Here is a 26,218-nt window from a genome sequence, read left to right as displayed (position 1 = left end):
GCGGAGCTATTGAAGCCCTCGATCGATGAAAGGCCAAAGCATTCACAATGCGGAGGCCGCCTCCCAACACCCTCACATTGCTTCGTGGTGCGAGAGCAGTGCATTAAAGCTGGCTAAAATGCGAGCGCGAATGTTTGACAGAGAGAGAGAGTCGAAGAGGGTGAGCTTCGCTTGTGGCATCTGCAGAGCACTTCTCGAGTATCACCCCCCCTCCACCCACCCACCTTCCTGCCTCTTTTAATAAGCATGAGCGCTCGCATGTGCGTTTTACTGTCTCTGAGGTGGCAGGACAGCCCACCCCCGTGAGCACGGCGCGGATCAATAACTGCTAAGCTAATTTATTGCACAGACAGCACCTCGGGCTAAGAGACTCGCGGTCTGCCAGGAATTACAGGTTTGGGGTTGATTTACACCTCCAGGTTACTCGCGCCTCTGACACTGCCTCGCGAGAAAAAGGAAGGAGGTAATATAGGCGGTGCAATGCAGTTTGCGCTAGTCCGGGATTAATATGGCTTCTGCGGATCACTCCACCGAGGATAAACTAGCCCGGGCACTGAGAGGCAGGTTGAGGCATTCCTGCGTGAGGCCCAGGAAGGTGTTTATATATCACAACCATCACGTGCACAGCTGTGTGTCCACGCCCCGTGTCTGTACATCCCGTTCGGAGCCCCGCCATCGTCTTCCACGAACGCAGACGTTTTCTTTTATAATCGCCAAGGCCCGAAGGGTGCTTCACTCCGCTTCAATTCAAACCGCTGTTCCGCTTTGAAGTCCACCACGAGGCTTTTATCTTGTTATCTTGTTATTTCATTGTATTCCCCGTGCGCGACGCCACGCAGCATCCCGAGGGGTACAACAAACACCCAGGGCCGCTCCTCTCATCCGTAACACACAGCCGACAATGGCGGCAGGAGAGGAGGGGAAGGAGGAAAAAAAAAAAGAAAAGAAGGTCCAATTTATGTTTGAAATAGAACGGGGGGGTTACAGTTGACCATATACTGTAATGATGAGCCTAATTAATCAGATACATAATTCATGGGCTGGAAAAGTGTGCTGTGAATGAGGAGGGGTGGGGGCGAAACAAAAACGCAACATCAGCAATTTCCTGGAGAGGAGACGTGTGAGGGGAACATTGGAGGAGTGGGTGTTTGTGTTGAGCAAATATGGCGTGCATGTGTTTGTCAAACACCCCGGCAGAAAAGTCATTATGGACAAAGCACTAGCTGGAATAATGGAATGAAAAGCGCTTCACGTTGACCTTAAGTAAAAAGGAAAAGCAGAGACGTCTGCATTGTCTCAGATATAATGGAACGAGATAGAGCTCGGCTTAGGCTCAAAGTCGAGATCCATGGATTATTCTCTAAGAAATGAATGAAAATGGCTGACAAAATTCACATTTTTAAAGAAAGCGTGAAGAAAGTCCTGGATCTGTCCCTCTATCTGGATCCACACCAAAAGTTTAGGGGGTCTATTCTGGGCCTAGACGCATCTTCCATCCAAGTTTTGTGAAAATCTGTTCAGTAGTTTTTGTGTAATCCTGCTAACAAACCAACCAACCAACAAATAAAATGGGCATGGGTGGGAAAATAAATGTCTTGGCGGAGGTAACCGTTGTTCTTCTGTATCACTGAAAAGTCCTCGTCGTGGAGGTTACAGCTCAGCTGTAGGAGGATGCCATTAATGTTTACAACCCGCACTGTCACAAGTACGAGTATCCATGAGTAGATATGTACTTCTTTTCTGTGCGGTGATGTGGTGTAGATCGGTTTAAAGAAGAACAGAACGGTTCCTACATGAAGCTGCTCACAACGAGGGTCTGTGGATTATCTTGAGTTGTGATTTCTTGAAAACGACATTACCGCTAAGTTAAAGCAGTAAAATCACAAATAGATCATCTTTAGATCCGGAACACATAACGGTGAGATCAATCAATCCCCCTCCATACAAATGGAAAATTAATCAATCAGTCAACAAACAAAGAGTGGGTCAATACTAGTGAGCCTGGAGCCCAACCATCACTCACGACTGACAGAGATTAAAAAGGGGCATCATGGATTCTTGCAAAGACACACCTTCAGGTGCAACTATCTGAGATCAATAACCAAATACGGGGGGAGGGGAGACTTACAGGGTCTTCTAATGATGCTGGAGCTCACCGCAGGGTTAAAAAGTCACCCTGCAGCCCAGATGAAGCGCACGTTTGCTTTGCAGCCTTTGTTATCTTCGGTTTTACATGAAAAACAAATCAAACGGTCACAGTGTGTGTGTGTGTGTAGACACAAGGGCAGGTCTGTTAGCTCTGTGTGCCGAGATAATTTTCACTTCGCCAGGTGCATATTTGTGTGTGTGTGTGTTTGTGTGTGTGTGTGCATGCGCCGCGCGGCGTGACTGTCGAGTGTTCGGATACAAATTAGGCAAGGTCAGCTTGAGCCGTCGCCATGGAGACAGGGTTACACCGGCGGATGATCCGGTATCGCCTTGTATCTCCGAAGTGCGTGTGAGGCGAAATAGGTTTCACCCACATATCACAGTGAGCAATTTAGCCACAAGTAGTCTGTATCTGCTTTCCACATCACTCATCCACCTTGTTCTGACTCCGACCGTGTTAAAGATTCAACTGTTTCTCTCAATTTCAGGGTTTCACTGAACGTTCGCCCGCGTCTCTCATTATTTCCTCCCAACATGCTCCAAAATCCAGTCTCCTCCTATAAAAGGAGTGCAAGTCATTCTGCAGAGCAAGAAAAAAAATTTCCCTCCAGTTTCTACCCTCTTGTCAGTCTCTGTGTCCAAACTATTCCTTCTTGAGCTTTCAGACAAGGAGACAGCGCAGGGGACAGGCTTGTCCTCACTCCAACGCCTACAAAAGGACTTAGACGTTCAGGTGGGAGGACTGAAGACTCTTCACTGGCTGCCGCCCCGGCTCCTGCCGGCTCATCTGCGAGCCAGTACCTCAAAAACACTGCAGGCGAAAAAAGAAAAAGAGGGGAAGGAAAAAGAGAGAACATAAAGGAAGAGATGGTCGGAGAGAAGCGCAGAAAGGGAAAGAAAAAAAAAAGCTGCTCGGCTGTTATTCGTTGATTCCGAGCCCATTCCTGCGGTGGAGCCATCTGCTGAGGGAAGGAGAGACCGAGTGCAGTGCAAACGCTGAAGCCCGATCCACTCCGCTTCCATTAGTGCCGTTAAGAAAGCTGATATCACATCGTGCAGGTGAAAACCACCGAATGCCCAGCTGAACCCAGACAGTCTAAAAAGCATTCACATAACCTGCGATGAATCCTCCCTCTGTGAAAGTGATGAGGTTGAACCTCTGCTGAGTCTGGTAGACGGCAGAAGACTCAACTCTCTGGGGCTTTTAGAGGCTCAGCTCGCTGTAGTGATGTTCTGAACAGCATTACATCAAAAGAATCTGTTCCCACATGACAGAACAAGGATCATACAATAATGCCGCAGGTGCTTGTCGGATGGTCCAACAGCTCCAGGCTGGGGTTAGGCAACATGACCGTATGTACACGCAACAGTAGAAATGTGTCTGGTGACACTGTTCAACTGTGGGACCCGTCACTGAGGGTCTCTGCTGTGGACTCAGGGCAGGCTAGGCAGCTAACCAGGGCCAGATCCTCGTGAGATCTCGCAGAATGCAGAAGAAAACACTGAATTGTGATATTTGCCGTTAAACCAGCCTCTATAACACACATGTATCGTGATGAGGTCTTGCTTGTGCTGAAAGGGAAACCACCAGTTTCACACATTAAGGTATGCTCTTCTATAGGGAGCACTGCTGCATGAGTGGAAAAAGTAATGGCTAAGCTGCATTGTGGGTAATGAAGGCAACAGCTTTTGAAAAGGAAAAGGAATGTGGATGGAAAGAGGTGAGATATCGGGGTTGCTCCGTATAGATTCTGAGCATTTGCTTTTAAATTGTCAATCATGAGTCCAACAGTGCCCCCTCCCTACAGTTAGCCCTTTCCTTTCCTTTCCTTTCCTGCATCATTTCATCCTTCCTCTTCTTGCTCATGAACATCTGCCTGGCAACAATAGCTCCTCAACACTCACAAATCTCTCGTTCCCACAGCCCGATGTCGGTATTTACTGGACCGCTTTTTCAAAACTTGGTGCCTCCATTGCCCACAGTGCAACTTAAACACAAAGTAACATCACCGGAGACAAGTTATCCGATTACGGCGTCCTCCAGAGCTACAGAAGGCTTCGTACTAATTGTTCCCCATGTGCAGTAGTTCTCCCCAAGACTTATCCTATATGGCTCAAAATGTTTGGCAAAAATCACCTCAGATTTGCAGCTGTCTAAAAAAACAAAAAAAAAACCCAATGCAGCAGTATTTCTGCTATGCCTGCAATGTCAGGAGTGTGCACTTGAAGTGCCTGAGGACACTACATCATCACCTGTAATAATATAAAGGGAAGCACCAGAAGACGGAGTGCGAGCTGTACAGCTGTACGAGGAGTCGCGCGATAAGGCAACCAGCTCAGCACAACTGACAGAGGCCTTTAGGGGGAAATTATATTCCCCCATCAGAGCTGACTGACAGCTGACATAAGCCTCTAGTGTGTATGTATGTGTGTGTGTGTGTGTGTGTGTGAGTTTTAGATCATTAATCAGACAGTGCGCTGACAGCACTGATGAATCGCCTTCTCTGCTGCATAATCTGCGCGCTCTCGACCTTCGCTGCGAGACCAACTGTGCGAAGAGAGCAGGGAAGGAGTGGAGAGGATCCATCTCCATTATCCCGCTTCACCCCGGTTATTCAGCATCACATCAGGCGCACCACCTCCATCTCTCCCATTGTTTCCTGCTCTATCACTCTTTCATCTCAGCTCACTATCTTTTTTCCCCCACTTGCTGCAACTCGTGCCCCCCAGGGGGCAAATACTGCTTTTCCTAATGACATGTACAGGTGTGTTGTGTGTTGCAGAGAGGGCTGGGTGTTCATGTTGCTCGAGTGTGGCATCGTTGTAGTGAGTTATTCCTGCCTGCTAGAGTGTGTGTGTGTGTGTGTGTGTGTGTGTGTGTGACTGTACATGATATAATAGGCACAATAAATGGATAGAAATAGTGTCTGCACTGCTGGGAGACTGTCCCCTGAAAATAGGTACATACTGCCTCCTGCTGTTCAGTAAGAGGACATTTTTTGTTGTTGCAGTGTATTATTACCTACAGCAAAGATACAACATTATAAAGCCCACTCTTTACATAATGAAGCTGAAAACAGAGTCAGTTTTTGTTCCCATGAGACCAGCTCCTAACCAGGCTTCTCTAATGCTGCCTGGTGACAATCTATCAGTCTCAACCCAGCCCTCCCTCTCTACGGGTGCCATACTTCAGCGTCCGTCCCAGGAGTTGAACAGACCATCTGAAGCCCACCTGCTGCTCTGGTGTTCTGGGACAGTGGAGATTCAGGTGAACAGAGAGAGTCCACCTGCACAATCAAGGACGGTTACGTGTAATTGAGGAATAATTTGCTCGTGGGGCCCAAAGTCATTTTCTTTTTTTTTTTTCAAAACACCCAACACTGCCAAAGGACAAGAGGCAGGCTTTTTTTTTTTTCTCCTTTCTTTCATTTCAAGCCTTTTCAGCCGTGGAAGATGGGGCCACATCGCACACAGTGATCATAATACACTGCACCCGTAATCACCCTATTAACCTGGGGAGCAGCTCCGGACGCAGCCGAGTCAGTGATGAGGATGATCGGGCAGATTATTAATATCAATTAGGAACTTGTAACTTCACAAATGACCTCCTTCCTAATAGCAGTGGGCGCCACTCCAAACAGTTTTGCATGTGAACTGACCCTTCTTGGATTACTGATATTTTTCTGATCCTAATCTGTGACAGCATTCTGGTTGCTTTTAACGTCTACTTAAATTACAACAACACTTCTTAAGTATGTCTGCAGTGTTCCTCTCTTGGCTTTATTTCACACAGTCTGTGGTGACTAACGTGAATAAGTCAAATGATGAACCCCAGCAAACTCTGGCCACTGTCTCCACAGGCAACTGGGCAGGAAAAAAGGTTGGCACCAAGGAAAAACACCAGGCCCGGTATGTTGGCAGTGTTGGGGGTATATACTGTATGGATGGGAACGAGGGGAAACAATTCATTGTGTGGGATTAATGTGATGTTAAGTGTACCTGAATGACAATCCAGTAGCACAATATGTCTGGTCATCAGCGGTGTAGAAGCACTGACATTAAAGTTTTACACTTCACAAAGACCAAATACAACTTAACTGCCATAGATAAAACAGTAATAAGATAGTATGAATCAAAACTTGTCTTGGTACATCTGTATTGAGATCTTCAGTACAGTGGTATCCGTTGACTTTTTCGGGTAGACAGCACAAACCATGAGGCTTTCGCCACCGCTGACTAATGAAAATGTTCAGTTATGTCCTACAAGTTCGATGGCTTCCAGCCAGCACTGGGGTTGGCAGTAACCTGACACTTGTGAAGTGTGTTCTCACTCAATTACAAGAGGAGAGGAATAAGAGGCTGGACAGAGGGGTCGACTTTGGTTACAATGTATTTGGTGACAGCCGCAGACTAGCAGGTTCAGCAAGATGAAGAAGAGGAAGACGACTTCATGGAGTTCATAGCCTGGTAGATGTTGGAAAGTTTGTCCAGCAACATCTGCAAATGTTGTACCTGGCTTACCTGGGTCCTTTTAAATATACAAGACAATTAATCAACCATTATCCAAATAGGATTCTGCCGGCATAGACCTCTACAAACCTCCTCTGGCACGTCCCACAGATGCTTGGCTGGATTTGATCCCAGGACTTTGAAGGCCAGATCAACATCTTGAGCTTTTTGTAATGTTCCCTTTAGATCTGATTTAAAGACAGCCAGCTTTGGCCCTGCAAAATTTTCCAGGTGAGCTAGAAAGCCTGCCTCTCTGTAAAGGCCTCAGGTCTTTTGTTTCACTCCGTTTGTAGGAAAACACTTACCCTTTTTGACGGGAAGACAAAATACTGGATAAACTTCAAAACCCAGAGAAGTCTGGCTGGAACTGAACTTGCTCAAAAGAGGGTTAGAAGTCTCACTTTTTTTGGTGATTCCCAGTTTCCCATTCATGGTGCTAACCTGCTTTTGCTTCAACAAAAATAGACATTTTTGTTCTGGTAGATCAGCGTTTTTTAATCCCATTCCTGGGGGCATGTTTTAGAGGTTTTCCTGCTCCAGCGCGCCTGATTCAAATAATCGGCTCCTCATCAAACTCTGCTGAAGCCCGATAACGAGCCATTCACTTGAATCAGGGGTGTTGTAGCAGGGACCCAGCTAGGATTTAAAAAAAAACAAAAAAAAAACAAAAACACTGAGGTAGATGATCTGAATGAAGGGGGAAAAACAACAAAAAAAGACAAAACGCATTGACAAGTTTTTACTTTTTATTCATCGAGACAACATGAACATTAAAAGCAGAGCAAAATTAAACAAATCTTCAGTCTTCAAAATCTTTTTGATCAAATTTAATCAGTATATTTTACAGTAAGGGGACACGAGCAATCAATGTGAGCTCTAAGTGGAGGAGAAAAGAGACACGCCCTGTCACGGGACTAACATTGTACATACGCGTTCAACTGACTTTAAAAAAAAGGTAAGGAAGTGAGGCGGAACCTGACAAACCAAAACAAACCACAAGCACGTTTTTTATTTTTATTTCATTTTTACTAAATGTCAAGAAAACAAGGAGGACGTGTAAAGATTCTCAAAAGAAGAACACAAAAAACCCAGAATGAAGTTCTCCTCCAAGTTTGGTATTTAAAGTGATGCCTGGCTGACATCTAGACCAAGAATTACATCAGATGAACCACAACTACCCTCATCCAGCCCAAAATATAGACAGGTAATGGAACAGGATCAATACTGTTACCCCCCTCCCCCCTTCTCATTTACACATGTATGGTCTTTTTTGTTGTTTTTTTTTTTAAATAAGCCACTACACATCTGTGGTTCACCTTGTTTTTAAGCAGCGAAGTGTCAGGTTCAGGTTAAGGATGGGTGCGCTCTTCAACGTCTTCCTCCACCAGTAATCCCAGCTTCCCCTGTTGAGCAAAAATGTCCACAAAATGCAAATGTTAGCAAAGGTCCCACAACAAGTGCTTGTAGCAACTTCTGCTGCTACTGGAGCAACAAGACTGTCCACACAAAGACTTAAAACATCCCTCAATTTAGTCACAGAGGAAAGTGTAGCTCATAAACAAGAGACACTTAAAATACTATCCTCATACTGGCTCTTTGTTTAATTTAGCCAGAATATGCTGATATTATGTACATATTTCTGAATTTGTTAACTGTATCATTTTGATCATACGTGTGCACTTAAGATCAGTCTGGCAAAAAGTCTACAAGGTTTGATCACCAGCGTTATTGAAAATGGTGATAAACCTGTTTGATATTCCTCACGCCAAACTGCACTTCAGCTTTTCTTTTGCAGATTTGATGATCAATTAAAAAAGGGACAGTTCACCCAGAAAAAGAAGAATAAATATTTAGTATCAAGATTGTTTTGGTACAAGTTGCAGAGTTTTGGAGATGTCAACCACAGCGATGTCTGCCTTCTCTAGAGTATAACGGAACTAGATGGCAGTCGGCTTGTGCGCTGCAGAAAAATTGATTTGATAAAATTCTATTTCAGTGTGTCTCTGCACAAATCAAGGATCACACCAATGCTGTGTTGTGAGCTGTTTTATGTAGGAAACGTTTTATTACTGAATTACACCCACCAACCACCAGCTATAGTTCGATAGACAGAAAATGGTTTAGATATGAAACTGCTCACAACAAGGCCTGTGATTATAACTAGTTCAGGATTTCTGGACAGGGACACGGCTGTTGAATTTTCCACATGGCGTTTTTTTGCTGATTTCAGCACCACAAGCTGAGCCAATTTCATTATACTCTAAAGATTCAGATATCTCTACAGCCATTCCATTCAAAACAATCTGGATGGATAAATAGCACGGTGGGTAAGAGAAAAATCACAGTCACTTTGATTTTGGGGTGATCTATTCCTTTACGGTTAGAGACAAACAGCATGAAAAAATGACATGAAAAATGTTCTAAGAGAAAACTACAGGGAAATCTAGACAAATTCAGCAGTTGGCGTAGGCATATCAAACAGGCGGTTTGTGCATCTCTGCATTTAAAAAATGTGTCTGACATTTCTATAGAATGACTTTTTCCCCCAAACATATCCCAAAATTAACAAATAGGAAAAAAATCAAAGAAAGACAATACAAAAATATACACAGTCAAGCTTTCATGTTCATGTTCTGCAGAAGTACAGAATTGTTTTTTTTCTGACAGGCAACAGCATTCAGAAATGGATGTGGGTAGAGAAAGGAGTACCTGGGGTGAATACCTGCACAGTTTGACAGTCAGAGAGTATCCATGATTTTTAATTTGCCCTTTTCTCATGTGGTCTCGCTCACAACACCAACGCTGTGTGAGGTATGGAAGTCAGCTGCAATTCATTCGATAAACCCTACCCCTCCAGTTAGTTAGTTACGTAAGGCCCCCCGGTGCTATAACACCCCCCCAAAACACACACTGCATGGCATCATCAGGCACAGTAAGCTGGACAACAAATCCATGGCATTTGAGTTATGAGTCAAAGAAATGGCTTGGTTTGTCACATACAGCTTTGACTATGTCTGTGTGTCCACATGTGAGCAGGAAGAATCCCAACATGTAGACACACAGTGGCTCAATTTTCGCCCTACATGTTAGGTAATATCTCAGAAAATCCAAAATAGTTACATTTTCCTTCTTCAAAGTAAAAAATAATAAATAAATGAAAACAGGTAAAATACAGGCAGGAAAATGTTTGACTGGACTGCTTAATATTTTTTTTCTGCCATCTGGTCCAAAAAGACAAATAAACATCTATATGGATCAAAGACCGATACAAAACGAGGGGTACCTCAGGGCTACACTGGCCTTTCCCTCTTGGCTTTGTGTGAATGTTTTCTCATTCATCGGGCCTAGTCCTTCATCTTCAGTGCATACTTATGATGCACTATTCGAAAACAGGATAAAGATATATGCATACAGTACATAAGACAAAATCATAGGCATTGAACTGAACGTAAACAGGGAGGGAGAGGCAGGAGGGTCAGAGGGTGGGAAGGGGGAAATGGGGGTCATGGAAGGGTGGAGGGTTGGGTTAAGAGCCAGGGGGGAGCGAGGAGGAGGACGCACTTACCTGAGCCTGATCTGAGGTCCTATCAGATCAGTTTTAATTGGACTGAGTGTCACCTTCAGAATGGAGGAGCTCTTGCTGGCCGTTAAGCAGCGGGGAGGAGGCAGAGGCAGCCGCCTCCGTCTCCATTGGTTCTGCTTCCGACGAAGCCTTGATGGAAGCTGCGTCACCATCGGAGTGCTTGTCTTTCTTAGAGCTGCTCCTCTCCTCGGTTGTCTTACGGTCTGCGCATCAACACACCATATGCAAACATGTCAATCAAAATGTAACTGTGTAGATAAACCACCACACTGCCTTCAAGGAGTGTTTCCCAACTCGACTGGAACACACAATATTCCTAAAATGACAGTTAAAATTAAGTCTTTTCCAAACGTTCAACACTGACACCAAAGCTGCTTCAAAGTCCTCACCTTTGTCTTTGGATGACCGCTCTCTGTCCCGGTCTCTGTCCCTGCTGCGGCTGCGATGGCGGTGGGATTTGCGCTCCGAGCTGCGTGACCTCCTTCTGTCACGACTGCGGGAGCGACGCTTCCTGTCGGAGCGCTCGCGACTTCGCCTCCTCTCCCTCTCCCTGTCCCTGTCCCGGCTCCTGAATAAAAGGGAGGAGAATAAGTCATCCGGGCAACAAGTGAGAGATGTACTAAAAGATAAAATAATGTTTTTGTTGAATCCTGTCTATTCGTGCAATGGCACACAAAGTCAGTTACATATTTATATATACATAACTGGCTGCACATGTTTTTCATGTTAATTGGTGAATTACAAACCAACTTTCAGTCACCTGCTTGTTAAGTGTATGCAAACAACATGGCTCCATACTATCTACTATCAGTTAGAATTTCACAGAAGGAGATGAATAGCCTATAATACAAAACCTCCTAACGATGCATATCATGCCGCCCTCGTTCACTGGGCATCAGCTGTCATCAAGCTGTGACTAAATTACCAGGATGTTTTCCACCTCAGTTCTCACTACTCGAAACCTGGTAATTAAAATATCAGTTTAAAAGATGCTTTCTTCTTTTTAATTAGGGCAAAAAAGTGACATTTTGATGACATTCATCATTCTAATTAGGACCATCAGCAGTAAACTAAATGTACCCAATAATTATAATGTTTGTGGCACACACAACAAGGTTCCAACAGCCCAAACAACAAATGCTTTTCAGAACTGGCCTCTGTCAAAAAAATTAAAGTGAGGACTCATTAACCTGTCAGATATTAACGCAGGCTTGTAATAACAATGTGACAACAAGCCTGACTCTCGAGTTTTCTTTTTGCGGACCAGCTGGGAGTGCAGGCAGTCAAAATAAAAGATAAATTCTGATCAAACTACTGTTAACTTGTCTCTGTTGTCATAAATAGGAACTTAAAGTGTGTATCAGGATAGTCAACCGCACCTGCTGCGTTTGCGTTCCCTCTCTCTGTCCTTGTCTCGACTTCTGGACCTCCGGCGATCACGGGATCTGCTCCGTTTTCTGTCTGACGCTCGGCTGGAGTGGCGGCTGTTGGAGTGGCTCCGACGTGCCCTCCTGTCTCTGTCTCTGTCTCTGTCCCTGTCCCTCTCTCTGTCTCGATCTCTGTCCCGGTCTCTTTCTCTGTCTCGCTCCCTCTCGCGCTCCCTCTCCCTCTCTCGTTCCTTCTCTTTCTCACGTTCCTTCTCTTTCTCCTTTTCCTTCTCTTCCTCCTCTTTGCGCTTTTTCTCCCTTTCCTCCCTCTCACGCTCACGGTCTTCTCTGTCCTTCTTGAGTGCTGGGCTTTCACCTTGGGGGTCTTCTGAACGGCGCCGTAGTTTCTCCTACGCAAGAGAAAGTGCAAATAATGTAAATAAAACACAGTCCAGGTAAAACAGCCCACTTTATAACCATTCTTCGGTGGAGCATTATAGTCTGTTGTGACAAATACTATGTATGAAATGTCACAGTAAATGTGTGGAACAATGAAATGCTGTTACCTTGAGCTCCTCTACGGTGGATTTGATTTTGGCGTAGCCCATGTGTTGCTTGCCCATCAAGTGGTCGTCCACTCGAGATTGTGCATCGCCCACGATGAGGAAGGCCCCACACACCTCACACACCTCCATCTGTTTCTCCTGGGCTGCGAAGCTCTCGATGGTCTGCAGTAAAAGCAGATATCAGTTACATCACAGGCCACTGATGTAATAAGACCTACATTTCTGCCTGGGAGGATAACTGCTCATCCAATTTACACTTTATTTCAAGTAAACTTTATGAAACCCAATCATCATTTTTATTCGATGTGCAGTTTTCCTTTTTGTATTAAAATATTAAAAGACGTGCATCATCACATAGCATTATGTGACCAGCACCTGTAGGCTGATTAACCTGGAGTTAGCTGACTCACCGAGGGGGTGGAGCTGAGCAGCTCCCTCTCCTCCTTCAGCTGCTCCACCAGCTTCATCATTCCCTGGGCCTCCTCCACACGACCTTCCGACCCCAGCTCTTCAATCTGAGCAAAAGCAAAAACAGACAAATTACACCCGCCATTCAATCTCAACACACCGACGACTAAATCATTAAGAAAATAGTGTGGAATGTTCAAAGCACATTTCAGTATTTTCAGGATAAAGACTTTCATTGCTGCATCTTCGAGGTTTTACACAATCTGGCAAAGGCACACGTGACATTCAAATGACAGTATGCCCTCATTTCACTTAAACATGTCATTAATTGTATACACTATATCGCCAAAAGTGTTCACTCACCTGCCTTGACTCACATATGAATTTAAGTGACATCCCACTCTTAATCCATAACATGACGTTGGTCCACCCTTTGCAGCTATAACTCTTCTGGGAAGAGGTTTAGGTGCGTTTAAGGGGATTTTTTTAACCATTCTTCCAGAAGTGCATTTGTGAGGTCACAATCTGATGGTGGACAGGAAGGCCTGGCTCTCAGTCTCCACTCTAAATCATCCCAAAGATGTTCTATCAGGTTTAGGTCAGGACTCTGTGCAGGCCAGTCAATTTCATCCACACTAAACTCTCTCATCCATGTCTTTATGGACCCTGCTTTGTGCGCTGGTGCATAGTCGTGTTGGAACAGGAAGGGGCCATCCCCAAACTGTTCCTACAAAGTTGGGAGCATGGAATTGTCCAACATCTCTTGGTGTGCTGAAGCATTCAAAGTTCCTTTCACTGGAACTAAGGGGCCAAGCCCAGGTCCTGGAAAACAACCCCATGCCATAATCCCCCCTCCACCAAACTTTACACAACGTAGTCAGGCAAGAACTGTTCTCCTGGCAACCACTAAACCCAGACTTGTCCATCAGAGTGCCAGATGGAGAAGCTCGATTCGTCAGTCTAGAGAACACGTCTCCACTGCTCTAGAGTCCAGTGGCTGCGTGCTTTACACCACTGCATCCAATGCTTTGCATTGCACTTGCTGATGTATGGTTTGGATGCAGCTGCTCAGCCATGGAAAACCATCCCATGAAGCTCTCTATGCACTGTTCTAAAGTTAATCTGAAAGCCACATGAAGTTTGGAGGTCTGTTACGATGGATTCTGAAGAAAGTTGGCAACCCATTTGGATGGGTGAGTGAATAGTTTTGGCAATATAGTGTAGATATCCATTTAATTTCACTGTTATTGTTACAAACCTGTACAACCAGGTCTTCGATCTTCTCTGTTAGGACCTGAACCTTCTCCTCATTCTTTCCTGACGGGCCAGGACCTTGCTGGAAAAGAGAAATACACTCATAAATAAATACAGTACCTCAAGTACAAACACACAAGCCGCATAATTTGCTTTGAATGCGATGAGAAGCAGGAGTTAAAATAAATAAAATTGTCTAGAAACTGAACAAACCCCTGCATTCTGCTGAGCCTGGGAAAGCGCGAGCCGAGCATGCCCTCTGCGGATCCGCCGTTCCACCTCTGCCAGGAGCGACTGCAGATAGCGCAGGAAGTCTCGCTCATAGCCCTCCTTCATGAACCGAGAGCTCTTCTCATATCTGGAGACACCAGGATCAGAAATGTTTATTGGGTTGATATAATCAAGATGCACACAAATAATTGGGGGGGGGGATCAAACTTACGTTATCCTGAGATTTTCATCATGGATTTTCTCACAAGGGCCTGGAAAAGGAAATAAGTCAGAATGCTTTACTATTTCAGATTATGTAACAGCTGCATGTCAGGATCTGCTGTGTTTGAACAAGCTTATACACAACACACAAGTTCTGGACTTACCCAGGTCAGAGCGGGTGTTTGTGAAGAGCTCAGCTGGGCAGAAGCCGCACAGATAGTATCGACATACCTGAGAGGAAGATAGGAGGGGTTTAGGTTATTTCGAACAGAATTCCTTTATAGACATCTCTTCTACCACCTGTTGTATTGGATTAACTCTTAATTGTGTTAAAATGTGCCATACAAGTCAGTCCTAAAGTTAATTAAATGCTAATATCGCATACTCATGTATAAAGTAACCCGTTTGCATTACATACACAGTCCAAAAATAGGAAAAAGCACTAATGGTCATTTACATATAAACTCTTTAAAAGCTAACGCTGGCAGAGCAGGAGTATGTCACTATTTCGCAGTGTTTGCAGCCTGCTAAGCCAAATAGCAATCAGCGCTGTTAGCATTAGCATACTCTGATGCCATCAACCACGCGTGCCTACACAACACTCACAATGCCAGTATACCAACTCCGGGAGTCATTACTAAACCTCGCTGACAGGCATCTCTGCACATATACCTTAATTAAGCCAACCCCCACATTAGTTACGCAAGAATGTCAACCTTTTGTCTCATGTTAGCTTGCCAAACTAGCTAGGATAACTAGAAACTAGCCGGAATGCTAACTTACGCTCTCGTCGTCCCAGCGCACGTTGGATCGCTTCTCGTCAGGGGCCAAGTTTCTATCTCGGCCCATTAACTCGTCGAGGAGCTGGGCTGCTGACAGCATTTTTGCCGACAATAAGGTGGCCTTGATTTTACAGCACTACGATATCTCCCGGAGAGCCCGTTCACACCATCTATTGCGCGCAAAGTACACCTAATCAAAATGGCAGACGCCGTGACAACAACGCCCGTTTATGGTTCAGCTACAACCAGTTAAGCAGCGGCACCTTCAGCCTCTGAACCGGAAGTACAAGTCAATGCTCTCATATCGACGTTTGTCAAGCGAACTGCACAGTGCTTATATGCATCCATACGCACATACAAACACAAATGAATGTCAGTTAATATATTGTTGTTGTTTTTTTTTTTTTTACAGAAATCCTAAAGAATTGTATTGTTTTATTTTGACAGATTTCACCGGAAACGACCGCATAATATTGTGTGTACCTTGATGAAGACTGGACCGCCACGACGTGTAAATCTGCGTTCCCTCCATTCAAAAGCTATTTTTTTTACAAACAGCCTCACTAACTTTGTGTATATCACGTTAGTTAGCTTATTAATCAGATAATATTCAATAATATACCTTTTCAGGTTTGGCATTTCCATCTGGCGTCAAGGCAGAAGATGGAGTTTTATACCGCCATCCAGTGGACAAATGTAGGACCTGCAGCAGACTAAATTCGTGAAAGATACCGTCCATTAACACAAGACACCAAACACACACTTCCGAATTCATTCAATAGGAAACAGAGAGACCAAACTTTTTTCCCCTGGAGAGCTAAAAGTGACACAACCTAAAGGTGACCCATTGTCCCAAAACAAGCAGGACATTTTATATGTTATTAACAGCCAAAATGGTACCAGCACCTCAAGTTGCAAAAATAATGATTTGTAACTTCAAAGAAGGCACTTTGTAGTTTTTGGAGAATATTCAAATAATTCAAACTCTGAATTTCAATATTTACTAGTTGAATGAAACTCAGACATATTTATTTTCTCCATTACTGAATAAACAAGCTGTTCTCAGAGGACAACAAGGTCTCCACAACACTGTTTGAAGCTAAAGAGGTGGTAGGGTCCGCCAAATATAAACAAAGTCAAACAGTATAAAAATGTGTTGTCATTTATGTTCAGTTTGCTATTTCAAACTGTCAATGAATATCTGTCTCTTCTTATTAAAATGCCTTCCCCCAGATTACATAGTGCACCTTTAAAATGTCAGTCATGTAAATGCAACAATATTAAAACCATCATATTGGTTATAATTAATACAAAAAAATGGTATAGCAATTCAACTTTTTTTTTGTGAAAATCTGTGAAACTACATACAAAATAAAAAAAAAAACTAATAGAACATTTAATGTGGTTTATAAGTATGTAACCATGCTTATTTGTGACTTGCTACTGGTACCAACACGTGTATGTGTTAATAACATTGATCTAACCTGTTATTATTTAGAGTTATTTACTTAATGGCAATGTCACATAGAACGAATGTGTTGATGTGGCACCAACAGGCGTCGGATAATAGAAAGTATTCAGAGGGGAACCAAACATTGGTGCCCACTGTTGTTACATCTAAACATGCCCCCCGATGAGGCGGTGGTGTTTTCTGGCAGCCCAGTAACGGACCTCTGACACCGCCGAGTGAATGATTGAATGAGAGTTGACAGTGGTAGTACAACTTGAACCGGTGATAGAAACAAACGCAGGGGACGGAGCCCGCGGTAGAAACGCCTCAGACCCGCACCGTCAACACGGAGACATTAGCAACACGTTAGCCGGAGCGGTTTGATGCGACGAGCTAGCGCCTCGTTAAGCTAGCCAGCAGGTCCGATTAGCCGCGTAGCTAATGCTAGCCTATTTATAGTGGACCTGTGCTCCCATCGGCGGGGAAATCGTTAGGCGATTAGTATTGACAGCCTAATCCGAGAGGCTTTTGTGTATCCTATGATCTCGCAGCGCTGTTAGCCTGTACCAAAATGTCCACCACTTCGTTGGATAAAGAATTACAGGAGCGTCTGAGAGAGGCGTCTGCCATCGGGGACATAGACGAAGTGCGGACATTGGTGGAGAGTGGAGTGAATGTTAATTCACAGAACGAAATCAATGGATGGTGAGTGACAAAAGAATATATATAATAAAAATGCTGGGTTCATTACAACACAATGCCAATTAGCTGCACGGATTTGTAAATATTTACTGTTGGATTGCTGGAAAGTCCAGTGCAGCTAAACATGCTGTTAAAGGGGATTAAGTGTGATCTCATGAGACAGAGCGAGGCTGGTCATTCTGCCTTAAGTGCCACTTTTTATCTGGCTTTGTCAAATAGTGAATAGAGAACTTGTCAGCTTGTGTTTTGGGGACATTTTAAAATATGTGATGCTTTTATTTTGGTAACCTCACACCAGCAGAAGTTATGGAACACAAACTCTTACTCTGGCACATGGCAAATCTATTCCCATTAGTACCTTTATTATATATTCGTATGAAATTTCAAATTACGTACAGTTGTGTCAGCTCTGTGGTTCTCTCCCCAATAATCCCACCAGGACGTGCCTGCATTGGGCCTGCAAGAGGAACCATAAGCACATAGTGTCCTACTTACTCAGTTGTGGAGCGGACAAAGAAATCCTCACAGCTAAGGATGAGTTGGCCTCGCAGCTCACATCCAAGCCCGAGATCAAACGACTCTTAGGAGGTAAACTACGCACTTCTTACCCTCCTGTTACCTCCCCCTGTCATATCATTACATATGATTTGTCATCTCATGTCATGTGATATAATAGTCTCCATAATCTGTCTGGTTTCTAATGTTGTTGTTTCGTGTGCATTATTACTGCAGTTGAAGTGGAGGAAGTGCCTGAAGTCAAAGAGCCCGAGCTGCCAATCATCCCCAACTACCTGTCCAACCCGCCCTTCATGTATTCCAAGATGGATAACAAGTCAGAGATCATCCTGGCCCGGCATTTAACGCAGAACGGTTCTGGAGAACACGACGAGGACACGCAAAGCGACTCGGCCTCCCTTTCCCCGACTCACGAGCCCCAGAAATCACAGAGCCTGGTCTCCGAAAGCTCCTCTCCTCCTCCCCCTCAAAACCCCAGCACCCGCAGCCAGGCCCAGGCAGGGGAGTTCATCCCTGTGACGGAGCAAAACGGCGTGTCTCCCGGCTCGGCCTCGTCCTACAACAACCACGCTGTTGTTAACTGCACGGTGCCTATGGACCTGTCGGTTGAGCCGCACCTCATCAACCACGCTGACTACCCACACTCGGTCGCGCACAACGGCACCATGTGCTCGTCTCCGTTGCCCTCACCCAGCCCCAGCTTGGCCAGCAGTGGTGGGGGCCAGGTCCAGGCCCCGGTGGCCGCCGCGAACCCAACTATGAGCCGGCAGCAGTCCATCCCACAGCAGCTGAGCTACAGCCAGGCTGGTGGGGCCATGCCGGCCTTCCAGCCTTTCTTCTTCACCAGCACCTTCCCCGTCAACGTGCAAGGTGAGCAAGTCATCCGGCTTTTCATCATGTGGGAAACCTTCGCCCACTTTAATGCGTGCCAGACAGAAATGTATAAATGTGAAGTCGTGGGTTTATGAGGAGTTCAGTAACTGTTTCTGTGCTGGGAGCTCTGACCTTGTTGTTTTGTCGTTAAAAGGCTTGAGGTGGTTGTGCATGAGCAGGAAGTAAAGCGGCTGGCTTTTATTTTTCATGCTTATTTTGTTACATGCTATTCAAGTGAGCGAACAATAAGATCTCAGACGTGACGACATCCTTGGCAGCTGACTTGTCAAACCAGACAAAGTTATTAGTGGTGTACGTGGCAAATTCTGTCAGCGTGATGACTGAGCTGTCACGGGCTGAGCAGCATCTACGCAGCCATCTTGGACAGGAGACGTGCTTGTATCACGTATAAGACACTACAATTAAAACTCACCTCCTGCTATTTCTGTCATCTAATCAGAAAACACAGTGTCTTTGTTCAAAGAGAGGCATCACTTTGTTTTTTCTCTGTAGAGCTGGTACTCAAGGTGCGCATCCAGAACCCCAACGCACGGGAGAACGACTTCATCGAGGTGGAGCTGGACCGCCAGGAGCTCACCTATCGCTCCCTCCTGAGAGTCTGCTGCCGCGAGCTGGACATCAGCACCGAACACGTGGAGAAAATCCGCAAGCTGCCAAACACCATGTTGAGAAAGGTATGAGAGAGAGAAGGCCCGCGCACGTTGATTTTGTCAGCCAGACGGGGGACATTCAGTATAAAGTTTGCAACAAGAACTTACAAACGTATAAAAAGCGAGGGAGTTGGTTCAAGAAGTTTGTTTTTGAACGCTGAGCTGTTCTCCTGCGATGGTTCGATACTGACACATACATGTAAAGATCTGTCAATAGGACTGAACATCACGCATTTTCAGGCATTTGCATTTGGTGAAAGAGAATTTTTGATCAGAGTACACACACCTGCCTGTGGTCACAATGCTGCCTGACCTGTTTTGTCACTGAGATGTATTGATGTAGTGTCTGCCCCCTCTCTGTCTGACTCAGTTTGTGACTCACTCACTACCTTTCTCCTCTCCCCTCTGTGTTTACTATGTGTGAATCATTGCCCACTGCCTCTGACACATAATGACATATAGTCAAAAATAACACTGACACAAAAGCTGATAATTAGCTGCACTGATTAATTAACAGCTGTTGATTATGTGTTTTTTGTGTTAGTTAGTAAAGTAACTTTTAATTTTTCCAAACATTTGCTGGTTCCGGCTTCTCAAATATGAATATTTAATGCTTTTCTTTGTCAAATATAATACTAAACTGAATGTCCTTAGGTGTTAGACCGATGTTGTTTTTTTCCCAAATGATAGGACTGGGTGACAAAAACTAATAGCACAATATTTTTGAACAAATAACTCCATAGTAATATTGTGGCCATATTGACACTGCACTTAAGTCATTATTGATCGTACGGAGGGCAAACGTATTGTACGAGGACCATTATTATCATACATCTGGCAACGATGAATTGTGGCATTCTGTCAGACAGATTCAAAGAAACATAAACATGCATTTATTTTGGCAGCTGTTGATATACCTTGGGGGACCACCTAAGCAAGGCATATGTGTGGGAAACACTGATGATTAAGTGGGTAAAAGCAAGCGTTAGAACAGTAGAGCAGTCTGGTAGGTTCAGAAAACTACAGCACTTTAAAACGACGTCCAGCCCTAATAACAGTTTCAATTTTCTAATGTATATTAGACCAAACAGTTTATTGATTCATCAAGAAGGTTATGTTTAGTCGCAGTCTCTGTGCTCTATAACGTGTTGATTTTAATAGTTTCTTCACTGTTTCCTCATAGAAACGAATGATGTTGATTTTAAATGTATCTCCTTCCCTCTCCTGCCCAGGACAAGGACGTGGCTCGGCTGCAGGACTTCCAGGAGCTGGAGGTTGTGTTGGAGAAAGCGGAGGGCCTGTCTCTTTTCTCTGGGACAGGGGGCCTGACAGACAGACCCTGCTACAACATGAAGGCCTCCCGCCTCACCTACTAGAGCTACCAACAAGCCCGAGGTCTCCCCGCTCATGATGGGCTTCTGTAGCTAAAGCAACCGTTACTAGTTGCCCGCCCAGGCCCCTTGTTACAGCTTTGTCCGGCTTTGGTGTTTGGCCAATTTCCCAACTGGGATTTGTTCTTTCAAGTTCTGTAGCTATCGCCCTCCTCCTGTCCTCTGGCCCTCCTGCCGCTTTAGTGTACCCAACCAGTTCTAAGCGATTACTGATGCATGGTGTCCTCGATTATGTGCGAGAGTACTCGGGCCCCTCTTTCTCTCTCCACTCTTTATCTCTTTCTCTCCTCCCACCGCACTTTGTGCCAAGACTCCAGTGGGACAACAGAGGGAGACATCGGCCTGTCTTCCTTAACAACTGGACTTGAATGGGAATTCTGCAATAGCCTTATATGGACACAACCTGAGACTGGCTGTGGACTGTGGCCACAGAGGGACACGGTCTGATAAGACCGAGAGCAGAGGACGACAGGAAGGATTTACGTAACTCTTAACTCATCTGTTCATCACCAGTCCACAGGGAAAGGACAGCGGACTTGCACACAGTAAACTGACCCACAGAGTGTTATCAGATATTCTAGCCGGCGTACACACTTTCATATATGCTGTAGGCAGAAAACCTTAGTGTCTTTTCCTGCAGAGGGCATCCATTACTGCCCTGGTTCTTTTAAAGGTGGAAGTAATCTCACACCAGGTGAGACTTTGGACTAATAGTACTTTTATTTGGCAACCACATGTTCAGTATGCTTTAATCTCCAGCCACACTTAGGATGGATGAGTCTGAGTACTGTCTACTCTACATATTTAAATCATCCAGTCATAACACTGTGGAAAAAGAAATAATTCGCTTTGTTTGAATTGTTCTTTCGTGTTGTTACATGTCCGGGAAAAAGAAACAAAACAAAAAAACTTCAGTTATACCGTAGACATAAATGTGTATCAACTTGAAGCAGGACTCGCTCAATTTCTTTTAATTCTACAACGCATTTTCACTTCTGCTTTGCAGGGTGCGCTATCCGTTTGAGTCAGCCTAACATTTAAACTGTCAACTGTGAAGTATTTATTTGAACTTTTTTTTTTTAGTTGTAATGATTTGTGCTAACAGAGTAACGAGGCTCGAGTCCCAGCAAAGGTTGCGAGTGAGGCTCCCACTTGATTTAAAGTCATCAAATACTTTTCCGTTGCTGTACTTGTGTTTAACTGTGATTATTAGAATCAAAACCAAAAACTAATCTAGCCAGCAAAGATACTAACTGAACTATCACTACTTAAGACATCCCCACCCCCAATCAAAGAGGAAATAAGATATATTAAAGGACGTGATTATCTATGTTTGTGACACTTCATGTTATAATGAATGCTTCCTTGTTTCCCCGACACTCGTCCAAATGATATTTTCTGACATGATTATCTTTGTGTCAAGTTAAACCTAGGCTATCTATATGGTGCCCGGCTTTCTTTAAAACGCACTGAAAGCCACGCAGAATAGCAGTAGCTACAGCTTTAGCTTGGTTCTCAAGGCCAGTTTAGTGCTAATAATTAAAGGTGCGCTGTGTAGTTTTGGGGCCGAAATTTTAAATGGAAGAGGAAGAAAAATCTCCATTGCCTGATTTTCAAGCTTAAACGAACAGACTGTTTTCATGACTGAATGAACTGAATAAACAAACTGAGCTTGAAGGACAACAAATTCATACTGTTTTACTGTGTTTATACGTGGCGGACCCTGCCACCTTTCTAGCTTTGAACGCTGTTCTCGGGTCCTCATTGTACTCTTGAGGAAGGCTTATTTATTCAGCTGTTTCTGAGTTCTGTTATTACCTCACCAATGTAAATGTCAATTGTAAATGTTACCTTTTGAGTTTTCTGAATTTCTTTCCCAAAACTACATAGTGCACCTTTAAGTTTTCCTTTTAAAAAAACAGTGTATATTAAGGATTTAACTGACGAGAGGCACAGCCCCTGGTTGTGTCAGGTGGTCATGCTTATGCTGCTTTCATCAACACTTTATATTTCATTTTGATTCTAAATGCTGGGGCTCCGTTTTATTTGAAGCAGTGCGGTAGGCGGCCACCACACATGTCCTACAATCAAAAAAAAAAAAAGAAAGGCTTCTTACCGAGTGGTAACTGTTTACTGTTCAGATGTATACCTGAAGCTCTTACTGTTATTTGTATGTTTTATGATCTATTTTTTATTAATTTGTATAATTTTTTTAACCAGCTTAGGCCTGTTGTGTTTGTGTCAAAGAAAAGTCTATTATCGTGCGAAAAGGAACGAGTTCAACAACGGGGACGAGAAAAAGCTGCTGAGACGCCGTTGTTGAAGCCAAGTGCAATGTGGGAGCGGGTCGGGGAGAATGTGTTTTCCAGAGAGTTTGCTGACTGTGAGAAGAGAAAAGACTACCAAGAGTGCTTATTTTACGTTACCCAACGATGTTAAATGCTTTATGAGGTGAAGTCGCGCCACATGTTGAAGGGCAGGAGCTCGGTTAAGAAAAAGCGGGACAGCGCGTGGAGGGGGAAAACAGCCCGCGGGGCTATTTTGTGCCCTGGGTGAGTGAGAGCAAGCAGCATGTTCGAAATGGGTTTTTATATAGGGTCTAATTTTGACTATGTGGAGAGGAGGTGACTAACATTGTATTTGTGGGGTTGCTTATTGTTCTAGAAAAAGCAGAATACAGTTTGACTTAACCTATGCATTCAGAGTCTGATATTTTTATATACAGTACGTCCTGTGTACTTGTAGAAATAATCTTAGGCACTGTTCAAGCTGTGTTTTTTTCGTTCTTGAGACCTGTATCTGTTCTTTGATAAAGCATGGTGAAATACTTGATTTCCTCCCTCTTTTTCTCTCAAACCGACCACTTATGTCCTCCTGACTGAGGCAGTGTCTATCTGCCGAGTGCCTATATCCTAAGTCTCACTTTGAATGAAGGGGTCAGTTGCATGTTTTTTAGAGGGTTTTTGTTGTTGTTGTTGTTGTTGCAGCTAAATTAATAATGTCTGTTTCAGTTGAGAGCCACTAGATCGAGCAGAAGAGCAAATATTGGCATAGGATGAGCCACAAAGTGTAGCACCAGACAGCACAACAGGCCCCTTTAATGCAGATAGTACTGCCTCCTGCTGGTCGGAGGATGTACTGTATTTTTTTTTTTTTAGGTATCAAGAAGTGCACCATGGGCCTGTATCAGAAATGTCATTACAAATATAAAAATACTATATATAATGTGTTATATTAATCAAATACTAAAATGTATATTTATTTACTCATTTATTCTTTATTGAGAACAAGAACAATATACAAAGAATTCAGGTAAAACCAAGAGCACATACAGATCAAACGTCATCTAATTAAATGTACATGAAGGACATAAAGTAAAGATAGCAGGGGACACCAAAGCCTGACAACAACTACACATGAAAGTAAAATTAGTGTAGTACTTATTCTATGTCATCACAATATTACAATAATGCTGATAATGCTTCATTTATATTTGTATTCAGAATAAACACTTTGTTGTTAACAACGTGCTCATGGCTCCGATTGCTAGCTCATTAGCTTTCTAGTCTCTGATTTCCCACGGCGAGTTAGCTGAATGAATTTTAAACAACAAAGTGTTTATGCTGAACACTAATGCGGATGTCTGATCAGTGTCTTTTGTAATATTTATTTATTTGATGTCATCGACGTGGTTAAAAAAAAGCAGGTTTTAGTTTGAATAGTGACCGGGCTAATTGGTGACTTTCAGCGGAATGGCTGATCATGGAGACGACAGCCTATGCCAGTCAGAACAAACTTTTAAATGATGCCTACTAGATTTGATTCAACTGGATTATGTGTTTGTTGAAAGGTGAAATAAGCTAAAGTTTATGTTGTTTAAGCCACACAACGCCACTTTACTGCTCCTGCTCAGTCCACCATTGAACTGGAGCCTTAGGAGGGAGGACTGCACATTTAGAATAAGGAGAGTTGTTTCTGGTGTTAGCTGTAGCTGAATGCATATTGACAACCTGTCTGTCCTTCTGTCCCATTCTTGTGTATGTGATAGCTTAGAGTTCACTTGACTCAAGAATGAATGCGCTAATTATGGAAACATCTCGAACAAATGTCCAACGGGATGGAATGATGGAGTGATGACATTTTTATATCCCAAAGCTAATCCTCACTGTGACATCACAATGTTCCGTAAAAAACACTTTACTGGCCATTACTCAGCGTCGTAACTCAGGAACCGAAGGGAAGATTACGACCATATTTCACTTCAGGTTGGATGCTGAATCGGTGAAACTGTGGTTCCTTTGTTGTCGGGTTAAAGATACGTGTGAAGCATCCACAGATTACAGTTTGTAGCTTCTTTACAGCAATATCCAGATTTTAAATGCTGGTCGTGATGATTTGCTAGACATGAGAATATATTGATAACTCCCATCACGCCCAAAAATTTCCACTTAATACCTTTGATGAAATTCCTCTCACTATTCAATATTGCATATAGCGCATCAACTAACTGATTTACAGTGCTGCCTGCATAACACAAGTTATGAAAGTTTTCCTCAGCCAAATAAATCTCTATAGACAATTATATATCGTCTCAGAGCATTCAAACCTGCCAAACATTAGGAGTTTTTGTTTTTGTTGCTTTTTTTCCTAGCAGGTAGATGTGTGGACGTCACTCCATGCTGTCATTTTGAAAAACAAATTTATTTACTGAAGTGTTTTCACTGTGCAAGACGGTTTGACATTTGTTGAGAAAGCCTTGAACTGTGTGCGCTGACAGTGTTATATATTTTGACGCATGTGTTACTGCAGAACCTGCTCAAGTGAAGCAGAGCTGAATATTTACTTCCACACTGAACTGAGGAAAAATCTGATGTCAAGCTCTGTTACACATTTTTTTTTTGTTGCTTCGTACATCCTTTAAACTGTTCACTTGATATGTCCCTTTATTGACACTTATGTGCATTATTGACACTAATAAATAGCTTTTCTGGCAGTGGTCCGTATTTCCGTATTGTTCTGCGGTCCAGCTGTGGTTTTGTCTTCGACCAGGCCGTTCACTTTTGACCCGCATTTTCAAACCGACGTCGTACATTCTGTTATGAACTAGGGGGAGACATTTTGTTATGTTCCCGTTCTGATTTAAAGAACATAAACAGCACCTAGGTTATGGTCATACTGACACACACTCGAGGACCTGTGAAATCCTTAACCTCTTCAGCGAAAGCGAGAGGACAACAGTGCTCACGCGGCGAGCAGATGTTCGGACGCTGCGGCTGTGATCCGGAGAGCGCCGTTGCACAATTCGAGCGAGAGCGGCGTTGAGGAAGTTAACAGTGTGTTTGTTTGTGTGTGTGCGTGCAACCTAAAAATAGGGACAAAGGAATGTAAAGCAATCGGGATGCATACGTTTTTTTCCCCCCTGAAGCTGCGTATGTACGCCTGCATGTCTGTCCATCGGCATGTTGTGCTGAGCGTCTAGACTGGGGCTGAGGAATCAGCTTAGGGCCCTGCTGTGGCTGGACGTGTCTCTCCCCTTTGTTCCGGAGTGAGACATTCATAATAAGCT

At 43.9% G+C, this 26,218-nt stretch overlaps 2 protein-coding genes across 2 annotated transcripts; one reads left to right on the top strand and one right to left on the bottom strand.

Annotated features, from left to right (window-relative positions):
- Nucleotides 1–7,389: 7,389 nt before the first annotated feature.
- luc7l3 (LUC7-like 3 pre-mRNA splicing factor) lies at nucleotides 7,390–15,149 on the bottom strand. The gene is made up of 11 exons (XM_037089196.1): nucleotides 15,051–15,149; nucleotides 14,432–14,498; nucleotides 14,278–14,317; nucleotides 14,049–14,193; nucleotides 13,840–13,917; nucleotides 12,584–12,688; nucleotides 12,174–12,335; nucleotides 11,620–12,017; nucleotides 10,630–10,808; nucleotides 10,223–10,443; nucleotides 7,390–8,060 (listed from the first exon to the last, which is right to left on the bottom strand). Exons 1-10 carry the CDS (start codon nucleotides 15,147–15,149, stop codon nucleotides 10,256–10,258), a joined length of 1,461 nt encoding a protein of 486 aa, XP_036945091.1. The 3' UTR covers nucleotides 7,390–8,060; nucleotides 10,223–10,255.
- Nucleotides 15,150–16,638: 1,489 nt separating this feature from the next.
- Nucleotides 16,639–23,484, top strand: ankrd40 (ankyrin repeat domain 40). Its single transcript, XM_037089080.1, has 5 exons — nucleotides 16,639–17,204; nucleotides 17,641–17,789; nucleotides 17,934–18,587; nucleotides 19,104–19,285; nucleotides 20,494–23,484. The coding sequence occupies exons 1-5, from the start codon at nucleotides 17,071–17,073 to the stop codon at nucleotides 20,635–20,637; spliced, it is 1,263 nt and encodes a 420-aa protein (XP_036944975.1). The 5' UTR covers nucleotides 16,639–17,070; the 3' UTR covers nucleotides 20,638–23,484.
- The last annotated feature ends 2,734 nt before the right edge of the window (nucleotides 23,485–26,218 follow it).

This window comes from Acanthopagrus latus, chromosome 23 (genome assembly GCF_904848185.1).
Source record: "Acanthopagrus latus isolate v.2019 chromosome 23, fAcaLat1.1, whole genome shotgun sequence".
NCBI classification, from domain to species: Eukaryota; Metazoa; Chordata; class Actinopteri; order Spariformes; family Sparidae; genus Acanthopagrus; species Acanthopagrus latus.
The sequence above is the reverse complement of the archived record's forward strand: the minus strand, read 5'-3'. Positions and strand labels throughout refer to the sequence as shown.

Excerpts from the sequence above, each read along its gene's own strand:
- luc7l3 (XM_037089196.1), bottom strand. The coding sequence starts at position 15,149 with ATGCTGTCAGCAGCCCAGCTCCTCGACGAGTTAATGGGCCGAGATAGA. Across the intron at positions 12,689-13,839 it reads TCGAAGACCTGGTTGTACAG|ATTGAAGAGCTGGGGTCGGA; the intron begins GTTTGTAACAAT and ends GCTTTTGCTCAG. Across the intron at positions 12,336-12,583 it reads TGCTCAGCTCCACCCCCTCG|ACCATCGAGAGCTTCGCAGC; the intron begins GTGAGTCAGCTA and ends CTTTTACTGCAG.
- ankrd40 (XM_037089080.1), top strand. The coding sequence starts at position 17,071 with ATGTCCACCACTTCGTTGGATAAAGAATTACAGGAGCGTCTGAGAGAG. Across the intron at positions 17,790-17,933 it reads GATCAAACGACTCTTAGGAG|TTGAAGTGGAGGAAGTGCCT; the intron begins GTAAACTACGCA and ends TTATTACTGCAG. Across the intron at positions 18,588-19,103 it reads CTTCCCCGTCAACGTGCAAG|AGCTGGTACTCAAGGTGCGC; the intron begins GTGAGCAAGTCA and ends TTTTCTCTGTAG.